The following is a 27959-nucleotide window of genomic DNA, read 5'->3' as shown; positions in this document are numbered from 1 at the left end:
CGGATGTGGTTAGCACATTCTTCAGTTTCCCAACAAAACATTTTCACTGCCTCCTCTAAGTGTTGCTTAAGGCAAAGATCCATTAAGCCTGAGTTAGAGGAGGCCACTGCTTTCTGGAAAAAGACACTGGAAGGGTAGTTACTGAGTGTCTACAGTGTCTCCTACTCACAGCAAGATGAGCTTGAGAGGAAAGAAGTCTATCAAGGCCTGAAGCCTCCAAGGTAAACCCTGTAGAGTCCCGCTCCACTGTCTTTCTTGTCTGTTAAAGGTGTCACCCAGTGGGCCACTGAGGATGTCTGCAAAGTTTTCTGCTTGCTTGCTATGTAGAGATTTGGAAAGTTGAGCTCTAAGGATGGGTTTCTCCTTAAAATTTGACTGTTACTCTGGTGCCATGCTAAAAATTGTTAGATATAGTTATATAGTTATTTATTTGGAAAATGTGGGCATGGACACCATACAAGCAGGCGTATACCCCTTAGATATATTAAATCCAAGTGGTTGCACCCAAATTTGGCTGCTAACTCTGGCAGTGAGGGCAGTCTGGACACACTTGAGGTAAGGAATTTGGTCAGTGAGTTTCTGCATAAACTCCAAGGAACAGTATAAGGTAATAATACTCCAGAGGCAGCCAGGTTCTGATCCCTACCTCCTCAAATTGCTGGCTGCGTGGCCTTGGGCAAGTTACTTAACACATTTGATGCTCAGCTTCCTCACCTGTAAGATGGCAAAGATCATAACAGTATCACCTTTTCATATAGATGTTGTAAGAATGAAACCAGTTAACATAAGAACATTTAGAACACACTGAAAGCTAGATGAGTGAACTTAACTGGTTGGTTCTTAGAAAAAAAAAAAATCAACATTTCCTCTATTAAGAAAAAGCTAAATTGACCATAGTAGAGAGCGTAGTTAATTTTACCTGAAGGCTGAAAATTCTCCCTGATATTCATAGTTATTTTTAAAAGTTGTGGATGAAAAGGGGCCACATACTAAACGTGACAAGCTCAGGGGAGGCCTGCGTGGTGGCCTTGCAAACGCAGAGACCGGAAATAACCACAAAGGCCCTAGCTGGTTTGGCTCAGTGGATAGAGTGTCGTCCTGCAGACCAAAGGGTCCCGGGTTTTATTCCAGTCAAGGGCATGCACTTCGGTTGCACGCTCCTCTCTGGGCCAGGCCCTGATCAGGGCTCATGCAGGAGGCAACCAATCAATGTGTTTCTCTCACATTGATGTTTCTCTCTGTCTTGCCCTCTCTTTCACTCTTTCTAAAAATCAATGAAAAAAATATCCTCAGGTGAGGATCAACAATAACCACAAAGGATGGTCTGAAATTAAAACTTTTTAAATAAAAGCAGTTTATGGTGGGTAGTCATGTCCTAGGCCAGCATCTTCCCTGACAAAGGTCAATCTTTATCTTAACTGAGCCTTTCTATTTTCTTTTTGCATCTCTGATAATATATCGTTGTAATGTCTAAGTAATTTCCCTATTTCCCTTTTTCTGGGCCCCTTGAAGCACAGGCACGGCTCTGCAGAGACCACAAATCCCCTCATTGTTAGTGAGTTAATCATTGACTGTTAACTGTGTTGAACCCATTTATGTAAAAATACGTTTCTAACATCTTACTTTTCATCCAACCCCAGAGGTTTCTCCACTTTGCTTTCTCCCACCTCCCTAATCTATCGCCAATGGATTTCATTGTAAACTACTTGTGTCTGCTCTTTTGATTGTAATGTATAAAATAAGGTGCAAAACTGCCTTTCTCTGGAGCATTATCTCAATCCATTGAGATTTTGCTTCCTGGCAACTGTCGACAGCTTGGCTCAAATAAACTCACAAAAATTCTTCACAGGTTTGAATATTTCTAATGTTGACAAAATCAAGTTATGTGGTTAGAATAATTTTCCTCCCTCTAGAACTGCTCTGGAGTTTCTCTGTATAAGACACTCCAAACCTTGCAAATGTGTCTGTCATTATAAGTCATGGAGACCAAACATTCATTCATTTATTAGACATGTATTAGCTGAGTGCCCACCATATGACAGACACTGAGTTAGGCACTGGAGTTACAATGATGAGAAATCAGGGAGATACAGATAAGTATCCAGTCAATCAAGGCTCAGAGTGGTAAGTAAAATAAGAAGGGAAGGAGAGGGAATTCAGAGTAACATCCATTAAAGTATGACATGTGGACTGAGATTCAGTCTGGAAAAAGAGCAGAAATGATCTAGATGGAGCTTAGGGGGAAATGTGTTTCAGGGGGAGGGGAACAGTACTGAGAAAGGTTCAAGACTTTTGAGAGGTTGACCTTTGGGAGGGCTGAAAGAAAAAAAAGGGCTGGATTGAGCTTTGAGATCAGGAGGGGTGAGGAATGAAGCTGAAGAAACAGTCAATCAACTATCAGGTCAAGAAGGACCAATGCTCTGTACATTGCATACATTATCGCATATTAGATATTTTATCTAAAATATACACCTGTTTCCCAACAGATACCAAAGTTTAAGCCTGGTCTTTGCAAGGTAATGTTGAACATAGATGGGAGAAGAATTTAGAGATTTTCTACTTTTGGTCATTCTTATTATTATGCATATTGTGCAGAATACATTAAGCTTTTATTAAAATAGAATTTGTTGTAAACTTTTTTGATCTTCCCTTGTTCTTGAGTTCCAGGGACAGTATTGAGCATGGGCAGTGAGGGCTTCTTGTTATTTTACATTTATCAGTGTTTAAATAGAACATGTGCCTTAATGCTAGCATAAAAAAATCAGTATAGATAGGAAACTTTTATGAGAGGTAAAATAGCAATTACCAATATGATAAAGTTGAAATGTGTTCTGACCTTCACCTTAGTTTCTTAATTATTGAATAAGCATGACATGTACCCCCTAGAATAACGAACTAGAAAGGTAAGCATTATCCTGAAAGGAAGTGTCATGGATTTATTTTGACAAAAATGAGTAAAGTTATTAGAAAACTGGACCTGCCATATAAATTTCCAGTTTTTTTAAAAAAGGAGAAAGTAAATATATTATTATAAATTCAAAGTCAATAGTTTTGGCAGAATTCATCAATGCTTAATGGATCCATGGTTAATCTTATACAATCCACCTCATAAGTGGTAAAAGCACTTTGTAACTTATTTTGTCTTGGCGAACAGTACATATTGGAAAGTTATATTCTTCAAGATTAAGTGAACATACTGTGTATATTTTAGTGATACATATTTTTTTACCTGCAATGATTAAGGTGGTTGTTTGGTGTCTCTTATATATAATACATTAAGTCCTTTCTGACACAAGACAAGAGTATTAGTTAAAAGTCAACATTTATCAACTTTATTAGGTTGGGGACTTTATACATAATCAAAGTTGCCCTTTGCAATGTTAATATGAAATAAAATTATTTTCATTTTATGGACATGAAAACCAAGTTCCCATTACTGGATCATACAACTAGTAAGTGGCCAAATTTGGATTTGAACTTGGCTCTTCCATAATGTTTAAACTCTTTGCTAACCAGAAAGATATCTTTCATATAGTACTATTTAATATGATTTTAAAAATAAAACGTTACATTTTTTAAAGTAAATTTCTTTATTGATTAAGGTATCATATATTTGTCCTCGTCCCCCCATTCCCATGCCATCCCCCTCCCCACACATGCCCCCACCCCCCTGTTGTCCTTAACCGCTGGTTAGGCTCATATGCCTGCACACAAGTCCTTTGGTTGATCTCCCCCTTACCCCCACCCTTCCCTACCCTCCCCCCGAGGCCCGACAGTCTGATCCATGCCTCCTTGTTTCTGGGTCTGTTCTTGTTCATCAGTCTATATTGTTCATTATTTCCCCTAGATGAGTGAGATCATGTGCTATTAGAAATACACTTATAAGAACCGAAAATGAGACAAGCAATAATGGTTATGGTGACAGGCAAATGAATCGGTCTGTAGTGAGTTTCTTTCTGGGCCAACAGTTCTTTTGAGACCCAATTTCAATGTCCAACAGTTCCTTATGTGTACATGTCAGCACTGACTTTTCAGTTCTGGATGGTGGACAAATGGTGGTAATGCAGGTCTGACTCTGTCTGGTTTGGTCCTGGGCAATCTGCAGTGATGCACAGCTGCTAACTGCTAGTATGGGAAGGCCACATCAGTGTCTTCCGTCTCTGGACTGCTTCTCTTCTGTCTTCATGGCTGGAGTAGTCCTGTTGATTCCTCTCTTGCTAGAATCCACATGGTCTCAGAGTTAAAACATTACATTTTTTAAAGTAAAATCTTTCTGCGAGGATTTGTGCTCACTTATGAGCCAAATAAGTTTGGATGATTTGCTCAACCTCTCTATGCCTCAATTTTCTCATCTTTAAAATGGGAATGATAATATTCAACAAAGAATTTTGGGAGTATTAAATACAAGATGGGGCAAAACTAGGTTTCCGGTTGTTGAAGCATCCATCTTATATAAAAACTGCTGTTTGAAATTTTAACCCTGCTACTTTGGCTTCTGTAAATGCTTGTTTGCTTAAATAATAAGGAAAATAAGACTACTCCCACTTCAGAGAGGCCATTAAACCTTCCCCGGATGAAATTATCAGTGCTGGCACTAGGCCAAGCCTTTGGTTGAGGACTCAAGGCCCCAGCACATAGGGGCTCTTTAAGAACTTGCAAAGGGGGCCGGAAACACCCCATATTTGGGAGACAAAGAAGGTAAAAACATATAAATAGGGAAAATGCCTCCATGTTGGGGCCCAGAATTTGAGAGACATTTTCCTCTGGACCTGCGCTTAATAAATGTAACTCCATCTCTCTAAGTATTGCTTGGTTCTTCTCCGGTTTTCTGTAACATTGTCAGTACTCAAAACACAGAGATTAGTCTTGTATTATTACTTATTAATTATTTAAAAATATTTTTAGTATTATTTTTCTACATGAACTACTGTAAACCTACTTTTTACCCCACCTTGTATGTTAACACATTCACAGCAAGTAGATAGTGCCTGGCACATAGAAGTAACTACTCAATAAATTATACCTATTATTAGTACTAGAACATTACTAAACCTACCTTCCTCACATAAGAGATTACTGATCAATAAAAACAAAAGTATAGTTGTCCAGGATTGATTTGAAGGGAGAAATCAAAATAGTTTTGATGTATGGACAGAATTGAACTCTGCCATTCATTCAAAAATATTATTAGCTAGTGGTAAAAGGGAAAATAAATCAAGCTTTTGGATTTTTTTTTCCTGTTAACAGCCATCAACAACCCCATGGCCTCTCAAGAAGTTGGTAAGGCAGAGCTGGGGACAGCCTCAGCAGGAAGCCCGGTGGAACCAGAGTTGGAGAATAATTCTGTCTACCAGTCCACTGAGATATCACAAAATTGCCAGAAAGGTCAACTACAAGCCCTTGGGGTAAGTCAGCCTTATTTTTAAAAAATTGGATTATGATGAAAGAGAACTTACATGTGGAAAACTTTATTTATGTCCTTGAGGAATTGCTGAGTTACCGTACATTTTAGACCTGGGAGTAGAAATGCCTAGGCATATTCTTGTGGTAGGAACTATTCTATCAACATTGGACAGTGGACTCCAATCAGGAGGCCCAGCTCTATGAACTCATATTCTGTACTTTAAATTTGAAAGTTGGGTTGGGGGAAAGATTGAGTAGAATGTTTTCATCATATTATGGTGAAATAATATGATGAAAACATTCATATTGCTTTCCTGTCTGTTTTCATCATATTATGGCTCCAAAGCATGCTGGGAAGGTAGTTTGAGTAATTTATGTTATCAGCCACATCTCCTTTACTCTTGTGCTACTTTTGTGAGAGTGAACAGAAGTAGGGGGAGAGTTGAAGATGAAGGGTTGCCACCAGAATTGGTAGGAACAGGAAGGAACAAAAACCTCCCAGGGTAAGCTCTTGCCCAATTAATTTAGGCTTGACTCTAACCATTTCAAGCACTGATGTCTCCTTTCTGAGGAAAATGTAAATGGTCTCTTCTCAGTGTACACTAATATATGACCATTATGATTCTTCTTCTTACAGGTCATCCAGATCCTGAATGGAGTGATAATTCTAGCTCTGGGTGTTTTTCTGGGTTCTTTACAAAACTTATCCCATCTCTTCAGGCACTTCTTTTTTTTTACCTTTTACACAGGCTACCCGCTATGGGGCGCTGTATTTGTGAGTATTCAAATACCTTTAACCATAAATCATTTCTTAGATACCACTGCTAGAAATGTGTTTGATTATTAAAGTATTGTTCTTAGGTAATTTGAAGGTTACATTATGTGGGTTTGATTTTTAATTCTTGACAAAAACTAGTTTTAAAAACAAAGCACCCTACTTTCTGATGAAAAGAAATCACATTGACTGGTATGAAATTAAATGAAAAAATGAGTATTGGTGAATTGCCTTGTGGTACAGCCAAGAGAGTCCTAGTTTGGGAGAGAAGAGAATTGCCTGCTGATTACTGTCTGAAAATCAGAAGAGTAGTCCCTACTTAGGTAAAAATGTAATCGTAAAAATAGGCTAGGTGATTTTTTAAAATCTAGGTGATTTAAAAAATTTATTTATTCAACTTTATAATTTGATCATCTACCTGATGGATTTTTTTGGGTTTTTTTTTTGGGTAAATTTTTGTTTGTTTTGCTTATTTATTCTGCTGCTAAAACTTTGAGAATTTCTCTATTTGGTCTTGGATTAAACATGAAAACAAAGATGCTACCATGAAGATGGGAATATTTAGTTGAAAATAGTGAACAGAACATGTAATTGGCAAATGAAGAGGAAAGAAATTTACAATTCTTGGGCTCTAATTTATTCGTGTTTTATTTTTCAAAACCACTCAACTTCAGATCTCCTTTAAAATAAATTGCTCATAATTTAGCCAAAATGTCTTGAACAAAATCAGATCTCATATTCTGATAAAAGATTACATGCTGCTTCTGGATATAGTCCAAAACATGTAATTTTGATTTAATATTTCTGAAAATTTTAAAAATAGTTAATATCATCGTTTTGGTGGAAAAATTAGAATCTGAATTTTTCTAGAAAACTCAGGGTACACATTTGCTCTGCATAATGATTCCTGACTACCTAAATGGAAAATGTCCATATTGTAGAATAAAGAATAATAAAATCTTTAATTATTTATAGTTGGGGATCCAGAGTTTCACTCTTTTAGCATCCTCAACACTAAGGTTCAAATCTGACCATTGGTTTCCCATTGCTGGAAGCTTCTCTCTGGCTCTATACCATCCACAGAGCAAACTCTAAGGTCCAGTACCCTTCATATATGGCTTCACCTTTAACTAAATCCTCGTCTCCCTCCACACCCCTCTGTGTACATGACCTGCTAAATATGGACTGTGTGATTCCTTCTATTTGCTCATCTTTTTCTTAATCATCCTTATTGACTCGGTAACTTTGGAAAAAATATTTGAACTCTCACCCATCAGTTTCTTCACTACATTGGTAGAAATAATATGAGGCCCTTCTCTTTGGTCACTGTTGAATGGAAAAATGTATATAAAAGACTTAGCTATTGATAATAATTTGAATGCTTTTTACATGCTTAACACTTATCTAAGCCCTGACTCTGTATTATTTCACTTTATTTTCTTGCAGCTATAAGGCAAGTAATATTAACATGGGGATATGTACTTCTCTATTTTACTGAAAAAGAAACTGAGGCAAAGAAGGGTTTGATATTTGTGTAAGGTTACAGAATGAAAATGAGCTGAAGATGAGATCAGAACACAGAGCCTTGCTCTTAACCATAAAGCTAGGGTGACTCAGGAGGTTCCTGTGATAACCTTTTTGTTATTTAAAATAAAATCCAAAGCCTACTCCTTCATGTTCAGCCAGAATTCAATAGTTGAATTTTTATATAGCAAGCCTTTGCTCTTCAAGTTTTCCCTCAAACCATAGGAGTGGTAAACCATTGGTAAATGGTTGTGAAAATTGATGAGCTAAAAAGACAGACTGAGGTTTTGAGAAAACCATGAACAGGTAGAGAATTCAATTGATCAAAATTAAAGTAATGGAAACAATAGTATATCAAAATAATCTTTAAAAATAGTGTATATATTGATGTAGACACTAGTCCAATAGATTTAAGAACATCTTTAAGAACATCTAGTCCAATAAGTCAAACCCTTTTCTGAAGCTTAGATAAAAATGTCAGGCTGATATTATATACTAGAGGCCCAATGTACGAATTTGTGCATCAGTGGGGTCCCTCTGCCTGGCCTGTGGGATTGGGCCAAAATCGGCTCTCCAACATCCCCCCAGGGGTCCCAGATTGTGAGAGGTCACAGGCCAGGCCAAGGGACCCCACCGGTGAACCATCAAGGCCAGGAGGGATGCGCGGGAAGTTGGCCAGCTGGGGAGGGACTGCGGGAGGGCTCCAGGGTGTGTCTGGCCCATCTCACTCAATCCTGATTGGCCGGACCCCAGCAGCAAGCTAACCTACCAGTCAGAGTGTCTGCCCCCTGGTGGTCAGTGCACATCATAGCGATTGGTCGACCAGTCGATTGCCCTCTGGTGGTCAGTGCATGTCATAGTGAGCAGTTGAGTGGCCTTAGCATATCATTAGCATATTATGCTTTGATTGGTTGAATGACCTACCAGTCAACCCAACACTTAGCATATTAGGCTTTTATTATATAGGATACATGTGTATATGAATAAATATGATTTACATTTAATATACATATAAGCATAAAGATAATTATATTACATTAAATATATATTATGTTTTTAAAGTATGCCACCCACATAAACCTATACAAAGTCAGATATAAAATTAAATGAAAATATAACTTTACTCAAAATTTAAACTAATTTAAAATTGTATTTATGATAAACAACATCAAGTATAATGTTCTAGGATGTGAATTAAAAAAGGAGGACCAAGAAAAAAATTGTGGCAACTTATATTTTCTTATCTGCTTCATTTCCTCTTTTCAAACAGTTTATTATTTCAGGATCTATATCTGTTGCAGCTGGGAGAAAACCCACAAGAAAGTTGGTAAGTGGCAGTTCTTCCTCTTTTTCTATGATCATAAGAGTAGAAATGTTATCCATTAATAATAAGAGAATAGAGGTTGAAACTCCAATTGAAATGCCAAGTCTCTTTAATGCATAAGAAAATTCGTTTTTAAGACATTCAGATGGTAGAGCATCAGAAAATCATATAGATTGTGAATATAATCATTGAGATGGTTATGATGAATATCTGATAAATCCAAAGCATAAAAAAAAAGCTTCTTGATTTTTGTGTTGTTATTTTAAGTACACACTCTCCCATAACTAATTCCACAAGTGAAAGCCAAAAATTTGATTCTTATTAAACAACTAGGGGCCTGGTGCACAAAATTCGTGCACTGGGGGTCGGGGGTCCCTCAGCCCAACCTGCCCCCTCTCACATACTGGGAGCCCTCAGGGGATGTCCTATTGACGGCTTAGGCCCGCGCCCCACAGGGAGCATACCTAGGCCGCAGTCTGGCCTCCCTTTGTGGGAGGCAACTGGGCTGGTCAGGGGAAGGCACCAGCCCCATCACCCCACTGCTGCAGCCACTGTCAGTCACCGCAGCCACCAAGGTGTTTTCATCATCACGGACTCCAGTACCTTCACCAAGAAAAAATGACAACTTTCTTTAGGCATTTTCAAGATGGATATGGATTTCTTTATTTATTTTTTATCCTCACCTGAGGGTATGTTTCCACTGACTTTTAGAGAATGTGGAAGAGAAAGGCAAAGACAGAGAGAAACACTTTGATTGGTTGCCTCCTGCATGAGCCCTGATCTGGGCCCTGGCCAGGGAGAAGCCTGCAACCTAGGTACATGCCTTTGATCAGAATCAAACCCAGACCCTGCTGTCTGCAGGCTGAGGCATTATCCACTGAGTCAAACCGGCTAGGGCAGGATGACATTTCTTAGCCTTCCAGCAGCGGACCTTCATTTTTTTCTCCAGAAGTGTGGTGGAAAAACCCTAGATCACCTTTTTGGATTCTTATTACCCAAGTTACTAAGAATATTACCAGTGGCATACAGGAAGCTTAGCCAATGTGCAGTCAGAAAAGGTGTTTCCTCTATAGTTCACACCAATGGAGGGCTGGGCCCTGCCCAGGCCTAAAGCCTCTGGCCGAAGCTTTAGGCCTGAGCAGGCCTCTCCAGCTCCCTCTGATCACCGGCTCAGTCCCTGCCCAGGCCTGCCCAGACTGAAAGCCTCTTGGGCAGGAGCAGACCCCCAGCTCCCTGCAATTGATCGCAGGGGGTCCGCTCCTGCCCAGGCCGAAAGCAGACCCCAAGCTCCCTGCCCAGGTGATCAATCACAGGGGGTCCGCTGGTGTACCAGGCCGAAGAAACCCCCAGCTCCCTGCAATCGATGGCAGGGGGTTCGCTCGTGCACCAGGCCAAAAGCCTCTGGCGGGGGCTTTTGGCCTGGTGCTGGAGCAAACACCCAGCTCCCCGCTTTCGATGGCAGGGGAGCTGGGAGCGGACACCCAGCTCCCGGCTTTTGATGGCAGGGGAGCTGGGTGTCCGCTCGTGCACCCGGCCAAAAGCCCTCGGCGTAGGCTTTTGGCCTGGAGCTGGAGCAGACACCCAGCTCCCCACTTTGGATGGCAGGGGTCCACTCACCACGCCCACCATCCAATCAGAGTGAGGAGCTGGGTGTCCGCCACGCCCACCATCCATCGAAAGCGGGGAGCTGGGTGTCCGCTCCAACTCCAGGCCAAAAGCCTCCGCCGAGGGCTTTTGGCCGGGTGCACGAGCGGACCCCAGCTCCCTGCAATCCGTCGCAGGGGGTCAGCTCAGGGTGCCTATGTATGCAAATTAACCGCCATCTTGGTGGGGTTTATTTGCATATTCGCTCTGATTGGCTGGTGGGCATGGCTTGGCTGGTGGGCGTGGCTTGGGCGTAGCAAAGGTGCGGTCAATTTGCATATGACTGTTTTATTAGGTAGGATGACTCTGTCCATTATGTTTTCTCGCTACATTATCTATCCATTTACACTGCTTTCCTGATCCATTCACTCTCCCTCTTTTGTAGATGGCTACTTCTCCTTAATGTTCTATAAGCATCCAGTTACTTCTCTCAAAAGAAAAAAAAAATATCTTGACCTTCTTTTCTCCTGTTAGCTATAGGCACATTTTGTTTTCCCTTTTGTAGCTAAACCCCTTAAAGGAATTATCTGTACTCTGTCTCTGATTTCTATCTACCTAGTTTCAACTAAACCTACTCCAATAGGCTTTATTTTCTTCCCTACCCCACCTCTGTAACTGCTCTCTGTAAGATTACTAAAGACTTCTACACTGGTAGCAGCAAGGCCAATTCTCAATCATCATCTAACTTCCTCCATGAGCAGCACTGAGCATGCAGTTGGTTGCTCACTCCTTCCAGTAATATCTTCACTTGGCTTCCAGGACACCTTGGTTGGCTGGTTTTCCTCCTGTTTTCTTAGTCTCTCCCTTTCAATTTCCTTTCCTAGTGCCTTTTCTTCTCTCTGACCTTTTAATGTTGGGGCACTCCTGAGACCAATTCTTTGTCTCCTTCTCTACTCACTCCTTTGACGACCTCATTCATTCCCATGATTTGGAATGACATCTATATGCCTAGAATCCTGAAATGAATATTGCCAGCCTAAATCCCTCTCCTGAGCATCAGACAGCTATATCTAATTGCTTTCACGTAGAATTCTAAAGACAACTCCTATCTTTCTTCAAAAACCTTATCCACTGTCTTCCTCATGTCAGCACATGGGAACTTCATTCTTCCAGATTTCTAGGCCCAAAACCTTAGAATTATCCCTAGTTCTTTTCCCTTTGACAACCTTGAATCTAGTTTTCAGAAAATCCTGTTGGCTCTGTATTCAAGTTATATCAAGCTATATTTGACCTTTGCTCATCTTTCTACTGATAACACTTCATCCATTCTACCACTGTCTCTCTTAATCAGGTTCCATTCTTCTTTCCTTGGCCCTATCTAAACTAGTCTCACTTAAGACATTGATGTTCCCTTTAAAATATAAATCTAATTGTTTTCCCTTTACTCAAAATCCCTTAAAGTCTCTATATTTTTCTCAGAGTAAGAACCAAAGTCTTATCCATGACCTAAAGGATCCTATATGATCTGCTGTCTGTTCACTCTCCACCTTCATTTCCTGATATTGTTTATGTTGTTCAATCTCTTCCATCCCCTTTGCCCACCTGGCTTCCCTGGAACACACCTGGAACATGGTGGCCTCAGGGCTTTAAACCAAGTATTTCTTTGATTGCAAGAACATTCCTCCAAATATGCTCAAGTTTCACTCCCTCAGCTCTTTTTTTTAAAATTTCTTTATTGATTAAGGTATCACATAATTGTCCTCAGTTCTTTAATGCCTCTCCCCATGTGGCATTCCTCTTTAATATCACAAACCTCCACTCCTCTCTCTGGGTTCCACATCCTCCTTACTCCACTTTGTTATCCCACAGCACTTAATTACTTTGAAAAATACTATGTAATTTACCTATTAGATTACTTAATTGTTTTTGTTGTTATTGTTGTTACTGCTGCTAGAATGTAAGTCCCATGAGGGTGGGGATCTTTGTTCACTGATGTTTGCCCAGCATCTGGGATATTGTTGGTTGTGTAAACAATGTTCAATTGATATTTATTTATATGAATTGTAGACAAAAGAATGAACTATGTGCTACTCATATTAACTGGAAATTCTTACTGCTTTTTAGATGCAAAACAGTTTTGGGATGAACATTGCCAGTGCTACAATCGCACTATTAGGGTTTATTTTTCTCTCAATAAATTTAGCATTTAACAGCCTGTCGTTCAAGAATTGTCAGTCTACACTGTCACCAGATTTATGCATTTATATGGGAGCCTCATCAAACGTACGTTTTAAAAATTTATATTTAATTATAAAATATTTCAAGCAATCTAAAATGTACGCTACTATCCTGCCTTGATTTGAATCTTTGCTCTGTCATGTATTAGCTCTATAATGAAGGGCAAATTTAATAACCTCTCTGTGTTTCAGTTTCCTCATCTTTGCTTTTTAAAATTTTATTTATTAAATGAATTGGGGTGACATTAATCAACATGAATGTATAGGTTTCATGTGTGGATTTCTATGTTACCAGATCTGTATATTGCACCATGTGCCCACCACCCTAAGTCAAATATTCTCCTGTCACCTCATATTAGGACGCCCTTCTCCCTCTTCCCCCTTCCCTCTGGCAACCACCACTCTGCACAGTTTTCTCATTTTTGAAATGAAGATAGTAATAGTACTAATCTCACAGGATTGGTGCAAGGATCAAGTAAGTTAATATGTGATAAGCAATTAAAATAGTGTTACCACATTGAATTATATTTTTATTAACATTACTACTACTGCTATTAAAATCCCCAGAGAGATTAAATTTAAAAAAAAGTTATTTCACATCTTGCTTCCTAAAACTAACTTGGAAGATTTACAAGTTCCTCTGTGGTCTGGGACTTTCAAATAATGATTCATTGAAGTTTTGGATGACTTCACTTTTGAATTTATTTGAGTGTGATATTTTCAAAGGAAAAGGACTTCAATAACTTTTCCAAATTATAATTTGTTGTTTATGTTTAGGTACTCTCCCTCTTCTGAGGTCAACTTAGAAATTAATATATTCCTTTAATTTGTCCATTTTCGCCATGATGACTTATGAACTATTATTTGCAGACTCATTTCTAATCCTCTGGTTTGCTGATGCTATCTATGGAAATTTGTGTCCTCATTTTCTTAATTATATTTTTCATGATATCAATTTATATTTATATGGATCTGATTTTTTCTATGAATTTTATGGTATTTTTCCTCCAGAGGAACTTTGTATTTGCTTCTTTCAGGTGCCTCAGTAAAAGAGAAGGATCACTAATCCAGTAAATTTTTGGTTTAATGTTTTAGCTAGTGTTTTAGTTTTTAGAAATAGTGTAAATGTCTCAACCTCCATGAAGTTCTACTGATAAAATGGTGGAGGGGCTACTTTTGTCCATTTTTAAAAATTGCCTACTGGCCTCCTTAGTTTACTGCTATTCCAATGGGGAGATGTAAGTTACGGGGTCAGAATTTTGCCTCTATAGCCTCTTCTCCCCCATGACTACTTCACATACCTTGATGCAGAAATACAGTGTCTTTCTCTTTCCAGGAAAAATATTTCCACATTTTCAGATTGATATTGTGTCTCGTATAGAGTGCTGATGTGTGGCTATGTGCTAAACCTAATTTATGGTTTACTTTGTTCTATTTTATCGGAGGGGAAATGTTGTAGTTTGGGTTCCTGCTGACATTTTTTTTCTTCTGAATGTTTCTACTGGGTTTGATATGATGCATCAAATCCCCTAGGGCCTTGTGTCTCTAATGCTGATCCTTACCTTGCTGGAATTATGCATAACCATCTCTGTCTCAGCCCTGTGGTGCAAAGCAAACTGCTGTAGTTCAAGAGAGGTAGGTTTGTTTAAATGATTAATAATTCCCATAGTCTGCCACCCTCCCTCTAGGGCTTGAGGTCATTTCTGACTCTTGAAGTTGAAAAGAAATTTCTATGCAGTAGTGATTTGTGGGATTCCTGGAGTTACTGATGGTATGAATATTAGAGATGGAATGAAGATTAGAAAAGAATTCCAATGTAAAAATGCAAGAGGAATCAGTGTATTTCATATCTAAGCACACACATTTTTTATTCAGATAGAATTAAATTATTATTTTTATAGCATCACTTTTTAGCTGTAAACCAAGGAAAAATCACCAATTCCTTTTAGATTTTTGGTATTTTAACTGCAAAATTAAAACATTTTCATTCATTTCTGATGTTTGTTGAAAGGACTGTGTATATAATACTTTAGCAGAGTAGTAATCAGTGAACGAGTTTTATCAGTGATGATCATGATGATAATTGGAAGGAAAGGGAGGCAGGTGATGATCCTATTCCTGGAGATTGATGCTGTTTTATTTTTCAGGCAATTTCCTTACCTTCCAATTCTGTGGAATCATGAGCGCATCCTTATTAAAGTAAATCCGAGCACAAGGAAATTCAACCTCACATTTCCATGAGTTAGAGCTCCATCCAAGAGACAAGAGAACATGAGCCTATGAAACCCAACCATGAGAAACGTGGACATTTGACTCAATCTTTTCTGTCTTAACTATAAATGCCATTCGTATGTCTTGATACAGATGGACAAATATGTCTCTTTAGGCAAACTTGGCTTTGTAACTTCTATGATCACCACTTCAAAGTTGTCCCCACCTACAACATTGCTTTATAAGGTTTAAAGAGAGCAGGGAGAATAATCTCCTTCTCATGTATTCTCTCTCAAATCCAACTTCCTTCTACCCAATGAGAAGAAAAATAAGTCAGATGTGTGTTTTTTTTTATTCCAGAAAAATGCTTCTAGACTTTAGCTGACATCAATATTGAAAAAACTGTCAATTGAAAAAAATCACATCATCATCTTGAAGACAAATTTGAACTGCATTTAAGGTGGGAGGGTTAAGCCTGAAGATTTTATTTCTATCAGTGCCTGAGATGCATTCCCACGTGCCCTGACACAGAAATCATGATTTAGATTGGGGACTTTGAGAGCAAGGTCAACATTTATTCTTCAAAGCATGGTGAGAAACTGCAAAGCCGAGAAATAAAGAATAAGGGCTTTAAAGTCACATGGATCTGGGTTCAAATTCTAATACTGTGTTAATTTGAGCACAGTACTTAACCTCTCTGACCTATTTTTCCTCATCTGTAAAATAAGTATAATAGTAGCAAATACTATTTCAATGGTTTTTATGAGGGTGAAATAAAAGTAAAGCTAACAGGAAATAGCACCACATCTCCTTGACAATGGTCTTGCTGTTGTTCATCTTGTTGCTCTGGGACCCTGGTCAGGTATGCAGGGAAGATGGCACAAAGCCTCACAATTCCACTGTGGCTCCCCAGTACTCTCTGACGACTTCAATGGTCTTCTTTTCAAGGTGGAAATTTGATGTTAAAGCTCCTGATATATCTGGCTCCCGGTTTATAAATCTACTGCTGAAGTATTTATATATCTGACCTATAAATTAATTGTCCTCTCTTGATACTGAACTGAATCATCCACAATATCTATAAGTTCATACCCACAAGTTACTTTTATCTCCTTGTTTACCATATGTGCAAAGATCTTTCTATACTCTCTACTAATTCTTACATCTCTTCTTCAGAATATATATATATATATTGAGTGGCCAGATTATTATGACCACCTGACGTTTGTAGGCAAATTAGCCATACACTGCATCGCATGGGATATGAAAGCCAAAGGCCTGTTCAAACACCTTTGTGTCTGCAGTTACCAAGATAAAACGTCTCCAACGTTCGCACAGGAACACAAGGATTGGACAATCGAGCATTGGAAAAAAGTCATGTGGTCCGATGAATTATGTTTTCAGTTGCATCATGCAGATGGCAGAGTGAGAATTTCGTGGAAATAGCATGAAAGCTGGTGGGGGCAGTGTTATGGTTTGGGGCATGTTTTCCTGGTATGATTTGGGCCCTTTAATTCATGTGGAACAATGTCTGAATAGCACAACATACCTAAGTATCATTGCTGATCAAGTTCATCCTATCATGTTGATGGCATATCCCAATGGAGATGGCTTCTTCCAACAAGACAATGCACCATGCCATGGTGCTTGTATTGTGCAGGAGTGGTTCCAAGAACATGAGGGAGACTTTACCTTGCTTAGGTGACCCCCACAATCACCAGATCTCAATCCAATTAAGCATTTGTGGGACGAAGTTAAAAGAGGTATCAGGCAGCTGGTTCCACAACCATCAAATCTCACAGAACTGGACAGTGCTATTCATCAGGCATGGAGTCAGATTCCTCGCATCACCTTTCAACATCTTGTGGAGTCAATGCCAAGAAGAATTGCCGCAGTATTGAAGGCAAAAGGTGGCCCAATGAAGTACTGATGGGGTGGTCATAATAATCTGGCTACTCAGTATATATATATATAAATTTGCCCCCACCAAAAAACAAAAACGCTGGAAAATACAGTATATTGGACTATATTGATGGGATTAGATATAATGGATTAGATATGTTGGACTCTACCGTATTTTCCGGCATATAAGACGACTTTTTAACCCAGGAAAATCTTATACGTCCAGTCATCTTATATGCCGAAAAATATGGTATATATATATATATATATATATATATAAAATTTGTTTTTTAGTACATTCAACAATCATTTAGGGCAGTGGTTCTCAACCTTCCTAATGCTGCGACCCTTTAATACAGTTCCTCATGTTGTGGTGGCCCCCAACCATAAAACTATTTTCGTTGCTACTTCATAACTGTAATTTTGCTAATATTATGAATCATAATATAAATATCTGTGTTTTCCGATGGTCTTAGGTGACCCCTGTGAAAGGGGTCACGACCCACAGGTTGAGAACCGCTGTCAGGGAATAAATCTAGTGTGTAAGTGAGAAAAAAACACAGATATTTACATTACGATTCATAACAGTAGCAAAATTACAGTTATGAAGTATCAACGAAAATAGTTTTATGCTTTTCTCACCACAACATGAGGAACTGTATTAAAGGGTCATGGCATTAGGAAGGTTGAGAACCACTGATTTAGGGAGTGCCTACTATGTGCCATGTGTTGTGTTAGGAGTTTGGCACATAACAGAGAGTGATATTAAACACCTGGGTAGTCTGCATAAATCTTTCTCTTTGCATTTCTGAGGTCATATAAATGAAGAAACAAAGGTATTCTCTTCAAGTTTGGACTCAGTGCTAGGCCTTTTAAGACCACCTCTCTTGTTCTGTGAACAATATTTTGTAAATTCTGTGGAACATTAGGAGGTTGATATCAGTCTCAGCCTCTCTCTTAACTTTGGCATCTTGACCATATTTATGGAACCCATACTTGGCTCAGAGAGAGAGAGAGAGAGAGAGAGAGAGAGAGAGAGAGAGAGAGAGAGAGAGACCCTTGAGAGTATCAGAAGAGATAGCACACTTTCAATGTGTAACATGCAAATTCATGCATATTTATTTTAAATAATTTGAACATTCAGTTTGAGAAAACAATTTTTCAGATGTGATCTGAAAGCAAATTTCTTTTGTGTTTGGGGAAATAAATCTAGTGTGTAAGTGAGAAAAGAACCGTTGCTTGTCAAAGAGGAAGCCAGATGGAGAGTGGACAAAAAGCATGTGCTAATGTATTGTCAGAAGGAGGAAATTATGTGGTGGGGAAGAAATGTTAGCTCAATTATCTCTTCCTTTCAGGCAGTCATGTGATCAAAACTCATCTTGATAAATTTGCCCCCACCAAAAAACAAAAATGATTTTATCATACGTTTCAATGTTCTCTACTGGGAAAGATGACGGAGCATGGGCATAAGGACCTGTAGTGTGGGCGCAGAAGATTATACACATCTCAGAAAGTGTAGGAAGAAGATGCTGGTGGAAATTGGTATATGAAGTAATTTGGAGGTTTGCATTTTTCAAGGTTCTATTGAAATTTCTTACAAAATAGCATCATGTCCAGACACTGAAGACCAACCTCCATCTGTTTCCTGTCTAAATCTCAAGTCTCATTTCTGATTATTTGCTGCACACATAATGAACTATTATATACTCCCAGAAAATACCATAAACAGGCATTTCTTCAGGTCTTTTCCAGCAGAGGCGGTGTAATTTCACTGAGGGAGAGGAAAGGAATCTCCTGAGGCTATGATTAGCAGCCTCTGATGTATTATATCATTAATATCTCATTTGTCCGTCCTACTCTGCTGTGAGCTGGACAAGGAACGGGGACCACGGTACTCATCTCTGCATGCTCAGTGATACCAGCAGTAGTTGACATGCTTCAATAAGTCCTTTTTGGATGAGTGTATAATTGAATGATGTTTATTTCTTAACTAGAGGCCTGGTGCATGAAAATTCATGCACTGGAGTGGGGGGAGGTGTCCCTTAACCCAGCCTGCCCCTTCTTACAGTCTGGGAGCTCTCAGGGGCAGGAGGTGACCTGGCAATCAGGGGAAGGTGATGCCCCCATCACACCTCTGCTGCTGCCACTGCTGGCAGCACAAGCCTCAGCCAGCCCTGGTTCCTATGCCTTGGGCTGGCCCTGGGCGGCTGGGCAGCTGCCATCCGAGGCTTGCCTGCACCTTGGTTGGCCCTGCTTGCCTGAGCCTCAGTCAATGGGGGGTGCAGGAGGACCTGAGGCCCCCGGCAGGGCTGAGGGAACTCTGGCGGCAGGCGCACGGAGTGGCCGACCCTGCCCCTGCTGTGGGTGCCGGCATCTTGTGCTGGTGTGATGGTCAATTTGCATATTACCTCTTTATTTATTTAAAAAATTTTCTTTATTGATTAAGTTATTACATACGTGTTCTCATCCCCCCCCTTTATAATATAGGATTATAATAACACATTGCTCAGGTACACCAATTCCTGAAGACACAGTGGGAAGATGGCACATGAGTTAATAAATTTTTGTTATGAAAGGCATGCTAATACATGTATCTTCTAGTGTCCTCTGTTCATATAATTATCTTAGTTTCCTGGAGAATGTGGATTTTATCATACCTCAGAGAAACAATCCAGATGATTAGAGGTACAATTTGTAGTATCTTACAGTTTAATGATGAAGCATTTAAGGTTATGTCTATAATTAAACTGAAATGAAAGTGTCCTAAGTCTGTGAATCTCACCTGTGTATTTGCTTTGTTATGGTCTAGCTAGTTATGCAATTAGAACAAACACATTGGTTTACTGGTAGCTCTAACCCTAGTTGTGACATACTGCTCAGTTCAATGTTACTCAGACCTACTCATAGGATTTGTCATCAAGTCCATGCCCCTCAGTGTCTCTGCTATCCCATCCTGGTCATCATAAAAATCAAAGCAGCAGACCATTAATCTAATAATTTAGAGGACAATGGAGTCTTTAGTGTGAAATTGTCTTAGCTTTCACAGTCTGTCAGGAATGGTGCACAGCAGTTCGAACTCTGCCTGTTTAGTTTCTGAGACCATCTGTGGCAGAGCCAGATACATTGTGTCCAAAAGAGAGAAAGAGAGAGAAATATAATAAATATTGAAGCCGGAGATGAATCCAGAGATTCAGAGGCTAAGACATACTCCTACTTGTGAATCTAAGTATGATTTAAACAGGGATGATAGGCTTTTCAAAGGTACCATGGGAGAGCTTCCACCATAGAAATGGCTGAACTGGGACACAAGTAGAGAAGGACAGCTCTCCCTGTTCTGTAGGTGTTTTGTTTTTTTTTCTCACCTTCTCAATCATCATTAGATTGTTTCATTTTTAGGGTCTGTGAATCCTGCTGGTCTCAGGCAGAGTTATTTTACAGAAGTCTCAGTAGACTACTCAATTTTTCTCTTCAAAATAACAAGAGAAACCCTGTTGATCTTAATCAGCCAGTAAATTTATCTGCCTGACAAATGTCTTAACTATAAAGATAATCATCAATGTGATGAGCCAATCCGTTTTAACTGTCCACCCAGAGCACACCCTGAGAGGAAGCCCACCAAGGCTTGCCTGTCATTAACAATATTCTTCATCACTGGATAGCTCAATTAATTAAAAAAAAATGGACACGGAAAATAGAAGCAGAGCAGATCTTGCTCTCCCAAATCCACAAGGGCCCTCCAGGTAGGCACAGGTTATTATTTTTTTTCTGTTAAGTAAATCTAGGTTACCTACCTTCTGACCTATTTCTGTTTTTTCTTTTAATCTTTATTGTTGAAGCTATTACATAGTTCCTCCTTCCCTTCTCCCCCTCCCCCATTCACCTCTTCTAGCCTGTTCCTGTCCTCCCTCCATCCTCCTCAGGTCCTCACCACCCCATTGTCTGTGTCCAAGGGTTATGCATATATGTATACAAGTTCATTGTTATATTTTTCTATGCTCAGTTATTTAGTGATCCAGACAGAGATAATCACAATGGTGGGGAGATGTCAATTCATGGACTCAGTCACGGACCTATCTGGTTTAATTAATATATTGCTATACCTTACCAGTAGTTCTCTCTGGTTGATGGGAGGAAGGTTTTTACTCAGCTTATGAACTGGGAATAACTTAAGTTTTCTAACAATAGAGGTTCACATTCTAGGTATGAGGTAGGGGAGTTTGTTCTATCAATATAGATTTCTAGCCTCTGTGTCTGATGTGTGCTAAAGGACAGATGCTTTTAAAAACGAAACGGTCCTGGGCTCCTTTCTGGGTAGTCTTTGTTAACCTTAAACTGTGGGATTCTGTCCCACTGTTTAGAGGGGAAATGTTCTTGGAATGAAGGCCAATAGAGCTGGATAATTTAGGTTTCCTTTGAATACCAAACATGAACACATGTTAAGACTTTCCTTTGAACAGTTTTGGGAGAGGCTGAAAACAGAACTTTGAGAATCAATGTTCGATTGTGAAATGTTAGTTATATTCCAAATCTTTAGAAGGGAGATTATTTCCAGTTAACCTCCCCTGAGGATGAAAACAGGATTAGAAATTCAACTAACCCTTCCAAGCCATTTCTTTGTGCACATGAAATTGGGTGTGCCAGTGACAAAATATAGTCACACACATTTCTATGTTAAAAGGACTGAGATATGCATAGGTAAACATGTTTGATCGCTTCTATTTTCACTCATCAGCACAGATTAATGGGAAAGAGCTTGGTTTAATTATTGGATTAATAAAAAGACTTGGCACAGTTTTCGTTCCACTTTGTGTTCTCTAATTACTGATTAGATAGCAATCTCGACCAGTTACTTGGACCCTTTGAACCTCAGGTTTTTATTCATTGCAATAAAAATTTTAATTGCAAGACTGTTTCGAAAAAGTAAACAATGAAAACTCTCCTTTTTGTGAGTTCAAAACTGAACATAGAAACTTAGAAAATTTTCTCATGACTAAATTTCTGTTTAAACTTCACAGTGTGCCTGAAATTGAACTTTCAGAAGCACCTTTCCGTGATAGCACCTTACTGGAGAAGGCTGCCCCATCACCACGCCAGACATGGCTGACATTTTTGAAGAGGGAGCTGGAATTCCTAGGCGTAAGTGAGCTTTTTTCAACCTCAATTAAAATAAGGACTGGTTCTAGGAAAGAGCATTAGGTTGCATCAACAGTTTTCCCAGTAGGATTCATGAGGAGTAAAGAATCCAGTAGATGAGTTGACACCAACTGGGTCCTGTGGGGTAGAAAGAAGCATTTCCTCATGAATATTAGAATGAGAATGGCAAATAGGATTTGCCAACTCTGGCCAATTGCTGGTGGCTAATGTAATATCTTGCTCTGAAGGATTTATAATCTTTATCTTCTCTTATGGAAAGGACAATTATTGATGTCCACCATGTCTAGCTAAGTATAGGCGATGAGAATCATAATGGCCATTCCTGCACTAGGTCACACTTGAATCAATTCTTAGAGTGGTCAGAGGATGCTGGAAGATAGCTCATGTGGATCCTCTCTCAGGACTGCCTAAGACACCAAAGCAATTTCCCACACTTGGCCTTAATTGTAAGGAAATTGATACACTCTTCAGGAAATATGTTTTTATTCCATAAGAGTTATGCATTTTTCTACAGGTAACACAAATTCTGATTGGTTTCATATGTCTTTATTTTGGAACAATTGTCTACTCCATGTTCAAGATTTCAGAATTTGAGAAAGAATTTTTTTCATCATTTAAAACAGGCTACCCATTCTGGGGAGCAGTAATTGTGAGTATATTCTTACAATTTTCTCTGAAATAACACTGCACATAGATTTTCTCTTACCCAGATCATATCTACCTAGTTATTTCTAGTATTCAGATTATATATAATAATACATTTAAATTATATATTTGTATATATATATATTATAAAATATATTTGCAGTTTATAAAACTCTGTGGGTTAAACATTTCAGGTTTAACACACTGTTATTACATGAGAAACCTGAGATTAATAAAAGTTAAACTAATTGTTCAAGGGAAATTTAGCCAATAAAAATAGAACTTAAATGTTGGGAATCCAATTCCAAAGAAATGTCCCTAACACTCTCATCAGTGAAGTTATTTTAATAAAGAAAGGAAAAGAGACTGCTTAGGTGAGGAGAACAGGTCAAAGGCATTTGATGAACTTCTCTCATGCCCTAGAAAAATTTTCAGGTGCTTTCTCATTGAATCTCTTTTAATAATTTTACTATTTAGAAACTAGATGACTGAATGAGATTACAAACATACCTAGCTTTATTGAGTTACAATTGACATACAATAAATTGCACATATATAAGGTGTGTAACTTGATAATTTTTCACACATGCACACATACATATGAAAACATTATCACATCAATATAATGAACATATCCATTACCTCCAAAAGTTTCCTTGTGTTCCTCCTTTCTTATATTCCCTGTCTTCCTGTTCTCAAGCACTCACTCACTCATCTGTTTTCTGTCACTATAGATTAGTTTGCATTTTCTAGAGTTTTATATAAATGAAATATTATACAGCATGTTCTCTCTACTGTCTGGCTTCCTTCACTCAGCATTAATTATTTTCATTTAATTCATGTCATTTTTTGTATCTACACCTCATTCACAGGATATATTTTAAGTCTATAAAATATCACATTGGGGAGGGGTCAGGGGAAGGGGAGAGATCAACCAAAGGACTTTGCATAACCAATGAACACAGACACAAGAGGGGTGAGGGCACGAGCGGAGAGGGGGTAATGGGGGGATAAGGACAGATATGTAATTCCTTAATCAAAAAAGAAAAAAAATCACATTGGTTTGGCACTCAGTTAAAGACTTAGGACTAGATCAGAACTCTCCTTGAACCTTGGCCATATTTTATTTGAAACTTCTCTCTACTATCTTTTCATTCCAAACACTTAGCTTATTAGTGTCTCAATGCATCAAACAATCTGAATCTTTGAGATTGTTTTGAACTTATGCTATTCATTAATATTTTCACCATGTACATTCTCATAATTACTAAATGTCTAGATGATATATGCCAGTCTCTAGAAATATATGTGCCACATATACATTTCTTGCTCAAATGAGCTGACAGTCTAACATAAAAGGTTCTCATACAAACAAATAGTTACAAAGGTATGGCATAATCATGGAGCAGGTGCTGTTGGACCTTGCTACTCCAAAGGTGACTCATGGCCTGTCAATCTTAGTATCAGTCAGGCAGCCTGCTGGAACAAAGGAAGAATCTCAAGCCCCTTCCAGGACCTATAAATAACAATCTGCATTTTAACAAAACCCTCACTTGATTCATGAGTACATTAACTTTGTGAAGCACTCCATAGGGAATAAGAATAAGAAAATAGTGAGCTCATGGAAAACCTGAAAGGTTAACTTTGTAGAATATCCTCACCTTGATCCTATATTTGGAGGAGGGGAGTGAAAGGGACATAGAGAAGGGCAGAGACTCACTGTGCTTCCTCTCTTCCTTTGGACAGTTTGTTATTTCAGGATTTTTGTCAATTATGTCTGAAAAGAAAAATGCAGCATATCTGGTGAGTTGCAATTCCTTGAGAAGGTAAGAAAAGTTGAATTTTAGGAGTCTAGAGGGAGACATGCCATCATCTCTTATGTTATGAGATAATGTGGATATGTGACTCCCCCTCCCAACACACACTCTATTTTGTTTTGGTTATAATCATTAAAATATCAGTTGTGTCATTTTAAACTACAAAGTGTAACTACTTTGCCACTTGTTTAGAAAATATCCTCATATCACCTTCATCCTTGTAAGTATAGACATATGATCATATAAATGATTTGTTTCCAATTAAGGAGACTATTTGAGGAGAGACTCTATGTGCCCATGTGGGTCTTCCTGAATGTGGTCCTAGCAAGAAAGTTATAAATCCTTATTAAACAAATACATTTTCAAGAGCTCCTCTTTTAATCTCTATTTTGTATACATCCAAATTTACTGTATACATCCAACCCTGAAATGTTGATGGGTTAATTGAATGCACTGGCAGGTGCAGGAACGGGTCTAAGTGTTTTTATTATTAGGTGCAAGGAAGCCTGGGAGCAAATTTGGTCAGCGGCATAGCTGCAGGAACAGGAATCTTTATCCTGGTCACCAACCTAAAGGGCAGTTTGGCTTATATCGATATTTGCCAGGAAGCTTATGAGGACGACTTCTGTATAACAGCCTTTTTTTCCACAGTATGTATTTCTTGATCCTAATCTAAGTAAAGAAGTCCCCATTTCCTTTTTTTAATGAAAACAAACCTTTTTTGCAACCTCTATCACATAATGTGGTATTCTGAAGGTTCATGCATAGAGATGCTGATGACCTCTCCCCCTCGTCCCCAGCTCAATTCTGCAAGGTTGGAGTCATCTGCCTTAAGTAATCATCTCCTGGTTTGTGTGTGTGTGTGTGTGTGTGTGTGTGTGTGTGTGTGTGTGTGTGTAATTCTATAGGGACTGATCATGTGGGTGCGATGAAAACAGGAGCTGCTATAAGGGAATGTACCTTGGGGACACCTAACTTGTTACCCACTCTGTCTTTTTTTGGTTATTGTTCAACAGGAGCTTGTGGTGATGATCCTGTTTCTTACCATTCTGGGGTTTGGGGCTGCTGTGTTACTCATAGTCTACAGAATTGGAGAACTATTCAAAGAAAACCAGGTAGGCAGAGGCCTGATACTAAATCCTGAAAGACAGGCTAAAGAATTTGAGCTTATTCCCTAAAACATATGGCCTAAATTTCCTGGAACATTTCTTCCAAGAAAGTATTTCTTGGTCTAGCCGACATGGCTCAGTGGTTGAGTGTTGACCTATAAATCAGGAGGTCATGATTCAATTCCCAGTTAGGGTATATGCCCTGGTTGCATTCTTGATCCTCAGTGTGGGGCCTGCAGTGTGCAGGAGGCAGCCAATCAATAATTCTCTCTCATCATTGATGTTTCTCTCTCTCTCTCTCTCTCTCTCTCTCTCTCTCTCTCTCCTCTCTCTCTCTCTCTCTCTCTAAATCAATAAAATTATAAAAGAAAAAAAAGAAAGTATTTCTCCAATTTTCAGTGTTTTTGTTTCCAAATCTCATGTTTCAAATCACATTTCCCACTCCTAAGTAGCATAAATATCAGTATAGCTCTGTGACTGAGAGTTAGGAAAATTGAACCTTCATCATTTTAGAAAATTCAGATGCTTTGAAATGTATCAGGCATGAAATGAATGAGCAGGTAGCATGTGATGGAACCACTCAGATATCTGGGCTTATTTTCTGTCCCAGAAGAGCTCCCTTATATTTGTTCCCCTTCTGTCTTTTTTCCTTGGCTTTCCCTTTACCACTTGCTCTGAAGCCTCAGTGTTTTTTCCTCCTTAATTTACAACTATCACCTGCATTTCCTCTTATCTTAGTCACCCATTGCACCTTGGATGTAAGAAAAAGAATTGCTAATTCTTGATGCATATACACTTACTCAGATCTTCCAGATGAAATATACTCTCTCCACTTGCCCATCTGTCCACTTGGCTGAAGCATTCAAGAGTGGCTGCCTTGTTTTGATCACTTTCCTCCAAAGACAATTAAGACAGTAGATATATCAAAGTTCAGACACACTCACCAACTTGTCATTGACCGACATAATTTATTTTGGCCCATCAATCTGGCTTAGTTTGTTGGAGATGGAGGGAATACTTGTAATGGGAGAGTATAATGGGAGAGTGTAATGGGAGAGAATATGAGATCCAGAAAGACAAAAAGAGATGATATACATCTCTTGAACAAGTCTTCTTGATGATTGATACTGAATATTTTTTTCCTCACCAGATTCCAGAAGATCGTCTCTATGAAGAATTAAATATATATTCACCAATTTACAGTGAATTGGAAGACAGAGGGGAGACATCTCCCACTGACTCATAAGAAGCACATTCAGAACATTCTCATCCATAGCAAAGGATATAGAAAACCAAGATCTTTGTTTAAGGGGATACTGGCAAAATTTCAGATCTCTCTATGATCCACCAATTTTACATTGTGATTTATTTTCCACATGGTAATATTCTGTTTCTGTACATCTAAGTATTCCTCTTGCCCAATTTGTCAATATGATTGATTCCTATTTTTCTTGTTTTCTTCACACCCATCTCTTCTGGGAAATCAACATGCAATAAGCATTTACTGTGTGCCTTTAACTGTGCAAATAGGAAAAACAAGAGGAAGGCTGGTCGAGAGTTGAGTAAAACTTTTACAGTTTTATGTAGTTTTCAACCCTTTTTAGAATTCACAGAAGTGATGGGCATGATACACGACTCCCACTAGATTATAAGCACCATTCAGCAAACATATCCTAAGAACTAATTAAGTGTTTTAAGTTTTCCACACTTGACTTTTTTATATTGTGTATCCCAGTATTTCACCCATAGTGGGTGCTGAGTGTATATTTATGGAGTGGATGGGTGTAGATGCAGGGAAAATATCCCACCAGGCCAGGCCAGAGGTAGAGTAAATAAGGAGAAAGAAATGATTCTGAAGTGAATTTGGAGGCAATAAGGAGACCAAATTGGTAGATGTTAAGCATAGACTTAGGAAGATAGTCGGAAATTTGAATAGAAATTCTGTAATCATGTTTTAAATATTTTGGTGGATTCATATCAGGTTAACAATGGATGCTTCCTGCTTATTTTGATCTTATTATGTAGAGAAGCATATTATACTATGTTAGAAAGATCATTGAGCTTATGAAACGAAGAGAGTCTACATTGGAATCCCAGGCTGATTGCTTACTAGTTGAGTGAGTTGTGGCAAATAATTTACTCAATATGGGTTTCCTCATCTGTAAAATTAAGATTAGGCATAATTTACCTGCCAGCACTAAATGTCTGTTGTGGAAATACACACATACACATATGTACTATATCTTTAAAATGTCCTAAAGTATATTATTATAT

The 27959-nt window shown here is 38.7% G+C and overlaps 2 protein-coding genes across 3 annotated transcripts; both read left to right on the top strand.

Annotated features, from left to right (window-relative positions):
- The first annotated feature begins 87 nt into the window (after positions 1-87).
- Positions 88-15857, top strand: LOC103292764 (membrane-spanning 4-domains subfamily A member 3). Of its 2 annotated transcripts, none has more exons than XM_054725198.1 (7): positions 88-221; positions 5248-5405; positions 6041-6178; positions 8973-9029; positions 12735-12893; positions 14381-14482; positions 15419-15857. In XM_054725198.1, exons 2-7 carry the CDS (start codon positions 5262-5264, stop codon positions 15437-15439), a joined length of 621 nt encoding a protein of 206 aa, XP_054581173.1. In that variant the 5' UTR covers positions 88-221; positions 5248-5261; the 3' UTR covers positions 15440-15857. The 2 variants fall into 2 exon arrangements, with proteins under 2 accessions (XP_054581173.1, XP_054581172.1); XM_054725197.1 differs by having other exon boundaries at positions 14995-15857.
- Positions 15858-20599: 4742 nt separating this feature from the next.
- MS4A2 (membrane spanning 4-domains A2) lies at positions 20600-27098 on the top strand. Its single transcript, XM_008148919.3, has 7 exons — positions 20600-20700; positions 21976-22096; positions 22629-22763; positions 24506-24562; positions 25071-25226; positions 25593-25691; positions 26836-27098. Exons 1-7 carry the CDS (start codon positions 20639-20641, stop codon positions 26929-26931), a joined length of 726 nt encoding a protein of 241 aa, XP_008147141.1. The 5' UTR covers positions 20600-20638; the 3' UTR covers positions 26932-27098.
- The last annotated feature ends 861 nt before the right edge of the window (positions 27099-27959 follow it).

This window comes from Eptesicus fuscus, chromosome 13 (assembly GCF_027574615.1).
Source record: "Eptesicus fuscus isolate TK198812 chromosome 13, DD_ASM_mEF_20220401, whole genome shotgun sequence".
Classification (NCBI taxonomy): Eukaryota; Metazoa; Chordata; class Mammalia; order Chiroptera; family Vespertilionidae; genus Eptesicus; species Eptesicus fuscus.
This window is presented reverse-complemented; position numbering and strand designations above follow the sequence as displayed.